Source organism: Neocloeon triangulifer, unplaced genomic scaffold (genome assembly GCF_031216515.1).
Source record: "Neocloeon triangulifer isolate White Clay Creek 2 clone unplaced genomic scaffold, ASM3121651v1 ptg000005l, whole genome shotgun sequence".
Taxonomy (NCBI): Eukaryota; Metazoa; Arthropoda; class Insecta; order Ephemeroptera; family Baetidae; genus Neocloeon; species Neocloeon triangulifer.
In genome coordinates, this window is record NW_026775548.1 from 588692 (window position 1) to 603417 (window position 14726).

General features: G+C 34.3%; 4 protein-coding genes across 4 annotated transcripts; 2 read left to right on the forward strand and 2 right to left on the reverse strand.

Moving 5' to 3' along the window:
- Positions 1–7: 7 nt before the first annotated feature.
- LOC132193904 (uncharacterized) lies at positions 8–2243 on the reverse strand. The gene is made up of 6 exons (XM_059614854.1): positions 2146–2243; positions 1781–1910; positions 1611–1721; positions 1362–1547; positions 785–940; positions 8–524 (listed from the first exon to the last, which is right to left on the reverse strand). The coding sequence occupies exons 2-6, from the start codon at positions 1823–1825 to the stop codon at positions 300–302; spliced, it is 723 nt and encodes a 240-aa protein (XP_059470837.1). The 5' UTR covers positions 1826–1910; positions 2146–2243; the 3' UTR covers positions 8–299.
- Positions 2244–2752: 509 nt separating this feature from the next.
- On the forward strand, positions 2753–5317 carry LOC132193883 (uncharacterized). The gene is made up of 5 exons (XM_059614820.1): positions 2753–2906; positions 2966–3121; positions 3607–3774; positions 3887–4042; positions 4111–5317. Exons 1-5 carry the CDS (start codon positions 2822–2824, stop codon positions 4848–4850), a joined length of 1305 nt encoding a protein of 434 aa, XP_059470803.1. The 5' UTR covers positions 2753–2821; the 3' UTR covers positions 4851–5317.
- A 360-nt stretch (positions 5318–5677) lies between these two features.
- On the forward strand, positions 5678–7120 carry LOC132193823 (uncharacterized). Its single transcript, XM_059614730.1, has 4 exons — positions 5678–5838; positions 5900–6064; positions 6385–6516; positions 6576–7120. Exons 1-4 carry the CDS (start codon positions 5775–5777, stop codon positions 6833–6835), a joined length of 621 nt encoding a protein of 206 aa, XP_059470713.1. The 5' UTR covers positions 5678–5774; the 3' UTR covers positions 6836–7120.
- LOC132193822 (inhibin beta A chain) lies at positions 6860–14368 on the reverse strand. The gene is made up of 5 exons (XM_059614729.1): positions 14060–14368; positions 9794–10018; positions 8073–8233; positions 7815–8018; positions 6860–7569 (listed from the first exon to the last, which is right to left on the reverse strand). Exons 1-5 carry the CDS (start codon positions 14343–14345, stop codon positions 7402–7404), a joined length of 1044 nt encoding a protein of 347 aa, XP_059470712.1. The 5' UTR covers positions 14346–14368; the 3' UTR covers positions 6860–7401.
- Positions 14369–14726: the final 358 nt, after the last annotated feature.

The window sequence follows — 14726 nt, forward strand, 5'->3', positions numbered from 1 at the left end:
ATTTGTTTTAAAATCAAACTCTATTTAACTATTTAAATTGCACTTTGTGGAATCACATCACACAGACTTAATGCATAAATCACATTTAATAAAACAAGTGAAACACTATTTTATATTTTAGTACTCCTAAATAACCAATAATTTTTGTGCTTCCACTGTGGAAATTTATTTACAGAATGAATCTCAATTAATGTTGTCGAATTAGTTTAAAGCTTTTGGGACACAATGCGTCTTGCACGCCAAAATAGTTGAAGAAAAATCAATGAATATTTTCCCACGGCCCCTCTGTAAATGTAATCTCAGTCCGTCTTTTTGCCCTCGTAAATGGATATTGTGATGTCGTCCTCACTTTTCGCCACTCCGGCGGCCTGCGAGCGCATTATTTTGCGCAGTTCAGCCCTTTGGTGTTCTCGTCGCTCCAAATCGGCCTGGGCGTTCTTTGTCGGCGCCGGCGGCTCGATCACCAGCTTCATTTTGCTGCTCTTGCGTTCCATTGTCAAGTCACCGTCGCTCACTGTCACCTCCTGCGCACATTAATTATTTCACTGCACCAAATTTTGAAACTAAATTATTCGTGTAATCATGAAAATGTCAAATAATATCTTTTTTAAAGGTCAATAACTGCTATTTTTATGATTTTTATCTTTCATCACGTTAAACTAGTCCACACACAAAAATCAATAGTGTCCGCGTAAAATATTTGAAAAATAGATGTTCTGATTGATTTTAGTATTAATTCTCTAGGTCGTGTCATTGAGCAAGGCTATTAATTAATTCGTTTTACCGGCACTTCCTTCCACCCGTGGTCTCGAAACCTTTTGATGTCGTCAAACATTTCATCCAGGTCGGTAACTTGCACGGAAATCAACTCGAAGAAACTTTTCAAGTCGTCTAGTTTGACCAGCTTTTTGTTTCCACCGCCACCTTCATCCATTTGAATCTTCAATTATATTAAAATGTTAATTAAATATCTAGCATTCCATTCCGAAAGTTGACGTTTTGAGAAATTTGAAATTTTTTTACGTAAATTTTTGTAATTTAGTTTAAAAATTAAAAACACTCTAAGCGCTTGCAGCTTTTAAAAGGATGCAAAAGGAAGAGGATTTTACTTTGGGTGCATCAGACTGGATACAGAACTGGTCTGTGCTTGGGGTAAATTATTATAATTAATATCAAAATTTGGTTTCAATTTTTCTTTAGAGCTTTTTTTTGTTTTATTTTGAAAATAAAAATAGTTAATTTTAGTCGGATTTCCGGTGATATTTTAAGATTTAATAACTGAAATTTTTTAATTGAAAATTGACTTTAGATTTTGTGTTAAATAATTGAATTTTTGTGCCGAGTAAAATAATTATTCATACTTGCTCGTAGTCGGCCACAAACTGATCGAACTGTGACAATTTTTCTTTGACTAGAAGTTTGGACATTCCGCACGCCGTCCGCACCTTCCCTTTTACTTCCTCGGACATTTTACTTTCACTGATTTCCAAAACGGCCAAGTATTTGTCCGAAAGTTGCTCAAAATGATTCGCAACTTCTTGACTGGCCTGGAAATTTCAAATAAGTGAATTTAAAAATATCAAAAATATGTTGCATAAAAAAATTCTCACTTCCTTCAGGAGTTCTCCTGTGATTTCATTTTCCTGGCCCTTGTCCAAAAGTTCCACGTACAGAGAATAATGCTCACCGTGCTGATGCAAATTGTCTAAATTGGCAAATATCTGGAATTTTGAATAGGATTTTGGTAATAAAAAGAGAAAACTAAGGGTTGAGATCTTACTTCGCTGTCGCCGGAGCAGCACAAGACGTTTTTAAAAAAGGCCATTGCGTGCGAGCTCAGCAAACATCTGCTGTGATAAGGATCTGCAGTGTGTTGCTTTCTGCGGCGGAAATTTGTGTGTATTCGCAACCTGTTGGTACAAAAAAAATAGATTTGTAGTTTTAAGGTTTTGGTTTGAAAATTTAAACTTTAATTTTGCGTTGTTTAATTGTGCTTAATTATAACATAAATTTGTGAATGTTTAAAAATATTTGTTTTGCAAAAAAATATCCTTTTGAAAGAATATTTTTGATACAAAATAAATTCAAATGAGCAAAAAACGAATACAGATGTTTGGTTCAAACAAAAAGTAAATGCTTTTCGACCTGTGTCGCCGATTCGAAGAATCAAAACGCGCACGTGAGCTTCGTGTGTGGCTTGCCGACGTGAACAAACGCGACCGTCGAAGTGCAACGAGCGTGAATTACTGTCCGATATTCTACTCCTCTGACCGGCGTTCCTATAATTAGAGTCCGTTGGATGTTTTCGTGCGGTTGCTAGGTGTCATAAATAATCGATAATAATTTTCACACACACAAGCGCGTGGTGCATGTTGTCTCCCTTTGATATGCATCGCGGTCAAAAGACATACACAATGAAATTGTGCGCCCCCGCCCGCCCGCCCGCCACCCCCTACACCCCTGCGAGTCTGGGAAAAAGCACCGCACACATTTGGTACAAGGCTGCGGGGAGGGGAGGCCCTGTAATTGCTAACAAGTCATAAAAATACTGTAATTAAATATTTTCTGCAGAAGTTGTAGTAAAATTAAAAAAATATTAATATTAAATTAGTTTTATTTAAAAAAAATTCATTCTTTACATATCAAATTTATCGGTTGATGAATCATAGCAGTTGGCGGAAAAGGAATTTTAAGAAAATGTAGAAAATCAGCTCAGGAACTAAGATAAAACTCGATAAGAACAAAATAAAAAAAATTCCGGCTTTCATTATATTGTTGAAGAAAAAAATGGAAAAAATAATATAACCGCGTCTTCGTCAAAATGGATAAACTGAAGCCCATTAGAAGATGTAATTTGATTCTCCTCTTTGCTTTGATTTTCATTTTCTTCTGTCCCTTGGCCGATGGTACTTAATTTCACATTTTGTCTGTTTTCGCTTTGAAATAATTTATTTTCCCCTTTTAGGTGTCAATTGGAACAGCCGAAAACTTTGCGATTGGGATGGCCTCATGAGGTGCCAGGACTGCAAAAACGAAGAAAACAAATGTTTCTGCAATTCCACGCAATTAGACACCGAACTGCACTGCAAAGACGGCAAACTGACGTATTTTGATGCTAGAAGTAAATCAAAAATTATTTAGAATAGAATACTAAGCGAACATTTCAAAATCAGTGCGGAGCGACAACAGGGAACAATAATCATTAAATTTTTGTTCCAAAATATTCACAATTAATCATCTGAATTAAAATGCACATTAAAATTGAGCCTTTTAATATTAAATGTTTAATTTTGTCAGATTAAGTGAGCCTCATAAGAAGTTTGCAATTCTTGTGGATTTTTTAGGTAAAATCATGATAAGCATAATATAAAAATAATTTCTCGAATATATATGATTTTTTATCCAATTATAATTATATTTATTTTCTGAACATTGTAGTTTCAAGTGTTGCATACTTTGTATGACTTTGAAAAAAACGGGGGATTTTTTTAATATTATAGATAATAATGATGAGATCTCATCATTATTCCTTACAGGAAGTACTAAGCATATGTTCCAAATTAAAAAATTAATTCAATTATTGTTTGTAAATTATCCTTGATGCAGATGGCGAGCCACTCTGTCCACCAATGGGATCTAAAAAATTAAACATTTCCTCTTGCGATAATGGCACTGAAGGATTTCAGTTTAGAAAGGAATTTTGCGACACGCTTGCTGATGAGTGGATAGAAAAACTGAAAGAAATAACGATACATGCACATCTGGATCACAAAGGTTTTTAATTCAATTTTTGGCGATACTTCAAAATCATGAAACTTTAATTCAAAAGCTTTATTAATGTTTTTTTTTTTTTTTATCAATCTCTGTGCTTTTTTGTTGTTTACAGGGAATAGAAGCAACGCTACTTTGTGTCCAATTGACCTAAATAAATGTCATCCTTGTAAATCTTCAAATGAGCAATGCTTCTGCCCCTCATTGAATGAAACGATTGAAATTGCTTGCAACCCGGTTGGGAATTTTTTGAACTTGTTTGATGGTAAAAGTAAGTGGGCAAAAATTACCATAAAAACCTGCGACGAAAATTCTAATGAAAGGCCATTTTTTTAATAGCTGGCGGTCCCCTGTGTCCAAAATATAAGATTATCAACCAATCAGAGTGTTTTGTTGAAAACTCAACCATCACCGGCCGCCTTGAACTATGCGAGCCGTACTTTCTGGCCAAATCAAAAACGACAGAAAATACCGAAAAAGCCACTTCGTCCCCTGATTCCACAACAGTGACGGAAAGAACAATCGCCCAATCGACTACCACAAGTTTTGAAATTTCGACAAAAAACACTTTGGGGACTCAAAAAACCTCTCCTATGCGAGAATCAACAACTTTGATGAGCACGAAAATAACCGCCCAATCGAGTACCTCAGGAAATGAAGCAAATTTTGCGGGATCCACGTTCACTTTTAGCACCTCTTTTGAAACCTCAACAATTACCGAGCAAGTCACCGACGAAACTGAAATTTCCAGCACACCTGTTGCTGAAACAAAAGACGATTCAAAAATTATGAGCGATTGGCAGCAAATAATAACTTTCGGAAAGTACATTTTGATGGTCGTTGTAATTTTGGTTGCACTGATTTGTCTGTGCGTCGAGGCCGCAAAGCGCCGAAAGTCAAGCGGCGTGAGAAAAAGCATCGAACCGCTGAGAGAGGATCTCTGGATTTCGCGTCCACAAAACCCACAACAAGAAGAGATAGAAATGATTCAGAATGTTGGCTACGTCGCCTTTAACGCAAAAAATGAGAGGTCGGCAAATAGGCAAGAACCAATTTATCACACAATTCAGGAAAAGTAACATAATTATAGGTGATAATGTTTTGTATTTATATTTTCCTTTTACTATTCAATTATTCTTTAAAATAAAGCATTTTTTTTTTTAAATAAAGAACTTTTTTAAATTTTGTAAAATATTGATCCAATAGTTTTGTTTTTTAGTTCTTTATTTCTTCCAAAGGAAGCTGGATATTTTTATTTATTTTATTGAATTAAATAAACCCAGAAGGAAATGATAACAATATTATAATTTATTTAATCTAATAGTGTAATAGTTCTATCTATATGTAAAAAAAATTTTAATATAAATATTCAAATTTGTACAAAATAAAATCAACCAAATGGCTGAAAATGTCATTAAATTAGCCATTTTGTTAATAGAAAAATAAAACGGAGTAGAAAATCCTGCATGTAAAATTAACTAACAATTATAATAATTTGTGCTATGATTTTTTTTGTTTTATTTAAGCAATATATGTATGACTTTTGTTAGTGGAATAAAAAAGGCAATACAATTTAGATAATACATAAACACAAAATATATCCTACACCCTACATTTATTTAACTATAACTAATAAAAACAAAATATTTTGCTTTTCAACAGGGACAAATTATATGTTTTTCTTCTCTTCTGCATACCAGAGCTTTTGCTCAATTAATAAAATGTATTTGTGCTTACGAATTTTGTACTCGTCTTGCAACACAGAGCGTTTGATTGTGACGAGAGAAACGTTTCCGTTTTTATCTGCGCGTTTTTCCCCAGCAGCCCCAGCAGCTCCGAATATCGCGACGGCTCAACTTTTTTTTTTAGCAGCTAATCACCATTAATTTCCGGTTTGACGCAGGCTCTCTGATAACAAAAATCACCCTTATGTCGATTTCTGCGACTACGGTCGAAGCATCAGTCGCTCTTTTCATGCTTGATCGGGAAAGAGCTGCTTCAAGATGTTAAAAATCATAATAATAGCAGTTTTCCTCTTGGCTTTTTTCATCGCCATCATTTCCGCCGGTTTGTAAAAGTGAATTTAATACTAATTGCAAGATTTTTCACAAATGGAACTCTAATGCAGCCTTAGCAAGCAACCCCGGCAAGACAAACAACACAAATCAAACATTAGTTGGTAAAAAAAGTAGTGCAAATCAAACAGCAACGACTCCAGGATCCACCACAATTGTCACCAGAAATACTACCCTAATTACTACAACTGCAAGACCAGCTCAAAATCCTCAGAAAGGTATTTATTATTTTTAGGTTTTTTTCCTCAAATTTTTTCTTATATTGTGAAGTTTTAAAAATTCCTTAAAACTACACAATTTTTTATTCAATCCGTTTGATGCAAAGAATACGTTTAATTAAGATTTTATAAAAGAAAGCCTTGTGAGATTTTTATAATATGTATTCAATAAAAAAAAAAAAAAATTAAAAAAAAAATCAACTAATTAATCTATTTTATCTTCAAACTTATTTAAGAAAACGCATTTTATTACAAATATGTCGAATATTTGTATTTAAATATTAAGAATAAAGAAAAAGCAATAATTTTCTTTATTTCAGTTATCGGAAACTGCACTGCAAGTGAAGGAAGTAGGAATTGCACAAACAACGTCACTTGCCATTGCGCGTCAACCAACAAAACAATCACCCAAAACTGCATTAACGGATCTCTGGTATTATTCAACTCGAAAGGTGTGGTTTTTTTGCTCTGGATAATATTTGCTTAATTGATTTTCCTCCATATTTTAAAGATAAACATTTGATCTGCCCGCTGGAAAATAAAACATCGACGCCACGCAGCCGTGCAACCACAACTGCACGTCCAAAAATCAAAGTTGGTCCGCAAAAGTCGTCCGAAGGTTCATCGACGACCGCTCTGCTGGTGTTTTTAGTCGCAGAAAACGCCATGATCTTGGGAATTTGGTGGAGAAAAGGTTTTTTGCCGTGGATTAGTCAAAGAGGGAGAGCAACAGAACGCCTCTCGCTTTTGTCGGCTGAAGCTGAATTATAAGATATTTGAAACGCGTTTTTGTTAAATATCAAATTATCATCATCGCCATTACCATAACTTGTGTAAAAAAAGACTTTAAAGTCGCAGGAATTTTTGCATAATATATTTAAAAAAAAATCAGAAACAAATTTATAATATTTAAGCCACATTTTGAGCTAAAATTTTAATTTCCGGACATTATATAAATCAATGTTTTCAAATTTTCTGGTTTAACATTTTATTTTTCTCTGGGAAATTTAATTACCAGTCTTGTAATTAACAGCAATAATAATCTTGTAAATCGTTGCTTTTGGTTTTCTTTATTTTTAAGACTCCTTCACTCGCAAAGAATCACATTAAACCGTTTTATGTTTTTTTTTAACTTATATAATAAACGAAACAAATAAATAATAAGCACATTTAATCCCCGTCGCTTATTCCAAGGGACAACAAATCTCAAAATTGCAGCATTAATTCATTTCAGTCTTTAGCACAAAAGGTAGCGCTGAGCTAGGGTGAGACCACATTTCATCCTTTTTTTTCCCTAAACACTAAAGAAATAAATAAGTGTCCGCGCCGCGCCGAGGTCACAAGCAACCGCACGAGTCGACCACCATGTTCGGCAGCGTCTTTTGCATCACCACGTTGTTGCTGTCCACGTACAGCAGCTGCAGCGACGAGAACTTAGTCGGTGTGCAGCACGGCGTCAGGTCCACCTTGTTCTTCGTCCGCGCCAGCCCAAGACTCAAGTATTTCTATAAAAACAAAATTACAAAAAATTGCATTTATTGACTATTCAATTATTTAAAAATTTATAAAAATATAAACAACTGTAAAATTTTGATAGTAAAACCCATTTAAAATAGTAAAAATTATCAAAGTTTTTTGTTAAAATATTTGTCTCAATATCCGTCAATCCGCACTTTTATTGAAGTAATTTCCTGCTATCAAAATTGAAGTTTTTTTTATTATAATTATATTTCAAATATGAAGTTTGTACCTGGATAATGGAAGTGTAGAAGGAGCCACTCTGCGCGATGGCGGCTCCGTTTGTGCAGGAACCTCTGCAGAAAAAGGCGTCGTAGCCTTTGGGCTGCAGAATCCAGTTGCCCCAGCCGATCTCGTCGAAATTGATGCGCAAATTTTCACGGCAGCACTCTTTGATGCCCGGCGTGCAATTGATGCTCCGACGAACTCTCTGAGGCTGAAATTTTTTGAATTCAAATTTCAGGAACAAACGAAAATGAAGTTTCATTACCGCCGAGAGCGACCTGGTGCTGATGACGAGGAAGGGCAGCTGGTCCTCCCTGAGTTGGCCCTTGCCCTGGCAGGTGGTGCACTCGATCTGGATCTTCTGGTGCAACTGAGACTTGTTCACCCAAGTGTCGACCACGTCGAGTTTCACTTGCATCCAACTGTCTGCAAAAAATTCCAATACAAACATTTAAAATTAATAAAAATTAATTTAGTTTTTTAAATTATGTTTTAAGGAAAGGAAGCCAGATTATTTGAACATTAGCAACAAAATTTAGGTGTCATTTCCAAGAGGCAAGCATAAGAAAAATACTAATTTCTTTTTACTGAAAATTGGAATTTTCTAATAAAATAAGTACTGGCTAAAGTTCTGAAACACTTCAAGCAAAACAAGTGAAAAATAAAATCAATCTGTACCTTGACCTTGCAATTTTTTTTCTACTTTTTTGAATTTTATACGTGTTTTAAATAAATATAATTATTTTGAATAAATATATCTTTAAATGTATTCATTATTAAAATATTTTCTCCTCAATATTAATGAATGAAATTGTTTGACCCAATTTTTCATAAAGCAATAATTATTATCACTGAAGTAAAAAATTAATGAACAAAAGGATATTTCAAAACGTGTCTCGCGGTTCCACGTGACTGCGAAGAAAAGAGCCACGTGCTTGGATCGTGCCAGAAACTCGAGCCAAACTTCCTTTATTTATTCACACATGTCAGCGATTTTTGCCATTTTTTGCTGCTTCAATGTAATATGCATCATAAATTCAAAATAAGCCTCATTACGCGCGGTAATCTTTAACGATCTATGAAAAAAATTGCGCTGGTGTAAAAAATTGTTAGTGATGAATATTTATTATATTATATATGAGTGAATTTGTAAAAAAAAACTTTCAAAAATTAGCAACAAATAGTGGAAAGGGATTAAAATCAGTGTTCAATTTTTACTCTCTAAGAACTCCTTTTTATCATGTGTGCAAAGCGTAAAGGAAACGAATTTATCTTTCAAGGAACTCGCGGATAAGTTTTTTTTCTTTTAATATTACATTTAACCCGATTGTGTATTTTTTGCTGAGAGGTCACTAACATAATATGACCTTAAAAGCGGTCTACGTGACAATTGGCTTTTATATGAAATTCAATTAAGAAGACAAACATTAAAGATTTTACATTTTCTTTGGTACAAGAACTTTGTATTCCGATTTCACTGAACTTGGTTTCAAAATGTGTGCGACGCTTGTACCGACCAATTTCTAGAATATTTCGTTCTCTTGGCCACTTCTTGGCCGCAGCAGAGGCGGCCGAAGTTGTGTAAAGTAGGCTTTCCGTTGGGCACACATGTCAAGCAATTGCCTAGTTTAATCTTTTGGGTAATTTGAAAAATAATGGAAAGTTTTAGAAGAAACTTAAAAGCGAATTTTGCCTTCTCTCTTATTTTTAAAGATATATTGCAATAGAGAAAAGAACATGGAAAATCTTAAATAGCTAATAATTTATGGCAATTTTGTAAATTTAAAACTATTTTGACTTTTTAAAGGCACAAAATTTCACTGCATTGAGACCATTTGAGATAACTTTGGTAACTTTTGTAAAAAAATTTTAATATTGAACACTTTTTAATGGCACTTCTTGCCTCTTTTGCTATGCAAAATTTTGGGCAATTTTACTTGGAGGACACATAATGTTGATATCTACTTGAGTTGTTGGCAAACCGACCTTTGATTTTTGACCACACCGAGGCGATGAGCTGGAGCTGAGGAAGCGCCGAGGAGTTTTTGGCCCAAAGCCGGAAGAGGTGCTCGTCCCCGCGCGCCGCTTGGAAGGTGTGTCTGTTGAGCCACAGCCCGGCTGAGTCGACCACCGATTCGTCGGCCAAATTTTGCGGCAGACTGAACGAGAAGCACAGAGCTGCTGATGGACTGTCCGGACACGCTTCCACTCCTGAAATCACCACGCTAAAAATTTTACACACGTTAATCGCCGGTAATATATTCAACAACAATAATTAATATTTAGAATTAATCTTGTCAAGTTCATTGATACAAATTTTTTTTTTTTTTATAATGTGAGGAAATTGATTTAATTTTCAGTTAATAACATTCCAATTAATTTTCGTATAATTTTTAATTTAAAATAGATTTCAGACTTTTTACCATTACAAATTTTAAGTTTTTAAGTCGGTATCATTAACATATTTTTAAGCTCATGGTTAATTTTTTAGAAACATTTGGAGTGTTTTTAGTGCAGGGAGTTAACTATTTCTCAATTTACAATATTTCATCCATCCAAGTAAGAGTTCCACAGAGTTTTCCAATGCAGATTCAGTTTTCTTTTTTCCCTGATTTTTATTTTACTTTGTTTTAATAAAAATTAATTTAGTTGAGAGTATTTAGTGTGAATATCTCCTACGGATATGCAAACAAAAAATTATTTTTAATAAAATTATCCTTCAATACATTTCAATAATTAAAAAATAATACAAAATAAGAAAAAAACCCACATCCAAAATTTAGTTTGAAAATTTAATATTTTTAAATGGATTTTCAGTAAATTAAATTTGATCTTCACTGAAATTTCGTAACTTCTAGAGTTTTGCAAAGTTATATAACTTTTTGAAATTTTGTAATGATCACTGTAGGTCAAAAAATGGTCATAAAGTCTTGAAATTCTTTCCATGTAAAAATGTGATTAAAATTTAATAAAATTCGTGTTCAAAATAATAGAAAATAAAGTATTTTCCAGCACTCCAAATGTCAATCAACATCTCAAACAATTAAATTTACTCGAGTATATTTATTTATGCCTCGTACACACATCAAAACACGATGAATGTGCGCGTAATCCTGGCCGCGGTCAGATTCAATGATAAATAATTGTACAAGATACAACTGCGCGAGCGGTTCACAGTTCAGTTGAAACGAACCACGTGTTTCAAAAGACAAATTATTGTACGTTTTACTAACAAGAGAAATGCAATAAGAAAAGAAATTTAAATTGGGAAAAATTAGGTAATTAGGTGAAGTTTTTGACAATTTATATTTTGATCAATTAATAATGATTGAAATTCTATTAAGTGTGTTAAATTAACCAATTGTAAATAATATGATTATAAAAGCCGTAATGAAAAAGAAAATAGGAAGATTGTATATTAATAAAACTTTTCTCTTTTTATCATTATTATTGTTTTTTGTTTGCCCAAAATTGTTACATCGCATTGGTTACATACATTTTTTGAAAACAATTTGTGCAAGAAAAGGTGAATTATTTGAAAAAACGGCACCACAATTAAATGGGTTTGAAATTACAAAAAAATTGTAACAAAAACTCTTAAATTATAAAAATTAAAATTAATTTCTGATATGCTAATTTCAATTTATACGAATTGGTAACAAAATTCAAAATCGCCCTGATGATTTCTTTTCATAATTGGTTTAATTCTTGTCTCTGTGAAAATTAAAGTGTGTCAACGCATAATCAGTCAAAATAAATATAAGCGACCAAATGCGCCGTTTCAATGATCAAGAGGAAGAGGCTGAAAATAAAAATTTATCGCGATTATACATATCAGTGGGAATCCGGGTCTGTTTTTGTCTCTTGTCGCTCGCTGGGGCGCGCGAGAGAGAAAAAAGGGTTCACGCGCCGCGGGCAAGGCCTAGAGGCCTTTGGTCCGTGTCTGCGGCGCGATCTCTTGTGTGGAAAACTGGATGGCACCGGACGAGCGTGGCTAAAAAATGCAAAGCGTGCACACCATGCCTGAGTCACATGCTTGATAGTCACACTTTGTTTTAAGCTCGGCGGCAGCAGAGAAAAGAAGCGAAAATGTGTTAAATTATAAAATTGCACTTTGAGACGAGACTCTTGTCAACAAACCTTGTTGATGCTCAACGTAATTAATTACATTTGTTTACATTCAAGTCCGTGAAAATATGCGAGAACATTACCAATAAGTAATATTTAAATTTTTTTTTATATAATTCCAATTAAATTTCCTATCAACGTTTAATATTTGTTGCTGTTTAGTTCTGCACAATAATAATAAACTGATATCAATTAAAAACAATTGATAATATCATATTAAATTTCACTCATTACTTAATTTACTTAAAAATTAAATACAATGTATGATTATTATTGAATTGGAAATAACTGGAAATAAAGCTAATTTTGCCTCCATATTTCGGAGAAGTCGGAGAGATTGTTCAAAATTGAATCACAATTTGCTCTGACGTCCGATTTTGAAATTTGGATCCAAGATTTTTGCTATAGGAAGATTGTCAAAATATTTATTACTTACTTTTTCCCCAAAATGAAATTTGATTAATTGCAGGCTTAACAATTTGAGTAGCTATTGTGCTGTTGTTGAGGACACAAATAACAATGAACAGAATTTCCACAATTTCAATCTAAAGGGAAAGAAAAATTGTCCCCCCCCCCCTGGAACAAATTTCGGAAGTTTCTGGATGCCCCCGTGCCCCCTTTTGAGTCTCCCCAGCGACCACTTTTCGGTAAATATTTTTGAAAAGAATCACCACCGCTTATCAAACTATAATTAACACTAAAAGCGGCGGCGGCGGCGACTCGGGGTTGACCTTATCGCCTCAAATTGGACCCGGGGTGCGTCAATTAAATTCTTCTTTTTGACTCCAGAACCTTCCGCCCCCTAAAAGACGCAGTTTCAAAGCAATTATTTCGAGTCAATTGCGATAATGGATTTCGTGTCTTTACGCAAGGGCAGAAAATTCATTCTGGACGATGAATATTATTTATAATAAAACGGAAATTTTTATTTTCTTTCGCAAAATGTAACATTATCAAAAAATTAATTTTATTCTCCTCTAAAAGATTAACTTGTTAGCATCATCTTCAATCAAAATACTCCTGGAGAGTGAAAACAATTTAGTAGAAATCAAAATTTTATGAGCAATTATTTTGCTAAAAACTTCGTCAGTGAAATTTAAATATGATAAAATTTTAGCAGTTGTTTGAGGTATTAATTGAGGTCGATCGACCCTTATCAAGAACAAGGAAATTTATATTTGCTTGTTTTGCCTTAAATAAAGCTTTTTGAGAAGAACATTTAATTTTTCTTTCCTCTTTTTATTGCAATATATTTAAAACAATTTGTTATACTTGGTGAAAATTATCTCAATATAGTGGAAAAACTGAAATGTTATCATAAATTTTAATTTTAATTGGAGTGACGGGAAGAAAATTGAACGAAGGTTTAGAGTTCAATAATTTTTTTGCCAATTTTATTTGTAGATATGAAACAATCAAAATTCATATTGCGTACATGTAAAAAAACAGTTTATAACTTTAAAGGGGATTGCATCTAAATTAAATAAGTCTGGGCGATTTCTGAGGTTAGTTGAATTTTGTTGCTATGCTACAAAGTAAGGGGCGACTGCAGACTTAAATTCAATGTTTGATGCATTGAAATCTGTATCTTATTTATCTTACAATTAATCTGACAAAATTATCTAAATTTTCTTTTATTGATGTCCGGAAAATACAGCATGAAAGAGGAAATGGTTTTTAAAACAATTATCTATATTATTAAGTAAATAGGGGTTTTTAATTTTTATTCCCTTCACATAATTGTATATTTGTATGAAATAAATTGATGGGGATTTTTAAAAATTGCGGAAATAAATTTTAAACTCTCCCTCTTGTTTTTCAAATTAGAAGTGATTTTAACTATAAATTAAATTTGATATTTCGGAACAAGATTAGTGGTTTTTTTATGAAAAATACTTTCTCTAATAAACGTTACAACGCTTTATAAATATTATCAAAACTTGTTAAATATAATTTAATTTGAAATTACAGAAAAGACGCCACCTGATGTGTGCAAATTTCTTACTATTCAAAGCGATTTTATTCGATGCAGCAGCGGTAAGTTAAAAGAGCTTCAATTTAAATATTTTGAAATTAATTATTTAATTAAAATGACTGATTTTCTAGATTTTAAGCTGAACTAACCTGCGTCGGGGAAGAGAATGACTTGGTCGGTCTTGCCGTAGAAATCCTCGAACGAGTTTTCCTGCTGGCGGCCGTGCGCGGCGGCCAACGGCCTGGGCAGGGCGGCCATCGTGAGGTTTGGCCGCGGCGCCTCCTGCAGCCGCAGTTTGCCCAAAATCTGCTGCTTGACCATCTCGATCCTGGCGACGGCGGACGATTCTCGGCAGCCGCCGGCGCACCGGTGCAGCGAGAGGCCGGCGGCCGCGGCCACGCAGGCGGCCAGCAGGACGGCGTGTGTCACGTGCATTTCGCGAGAGCGGACTGAGACGTCTCGTCTGTCCGGCTGGCGCGGCTGAGACGAAAACGAGGAGGCGGGACTTTTTTATTGTGTCGCCGCTTCAGCTTCAGCCACCAGCACCACTATCTGGACGCTTCTTTTTTTCGTCTCAGCACACTTTGGTCGGACCCGCGCGGAGAGGCGCGAAAATATGTGCGGGAACATGAGTCACCCAAAATAGAAAATTCGGGAATTTTGAATTAGGCCCTGCCCCCCAATTTCGGTCTCGAAGGATTCCTTTTGAATGAATTTGACGCAAACGTTTCCTTTCAAAATAAGCAGCACAATAATAATAATAATCTGCAGGTAAACATATTTTGGTGATTCAAATGTTTGGTTTGTGCCAAACTA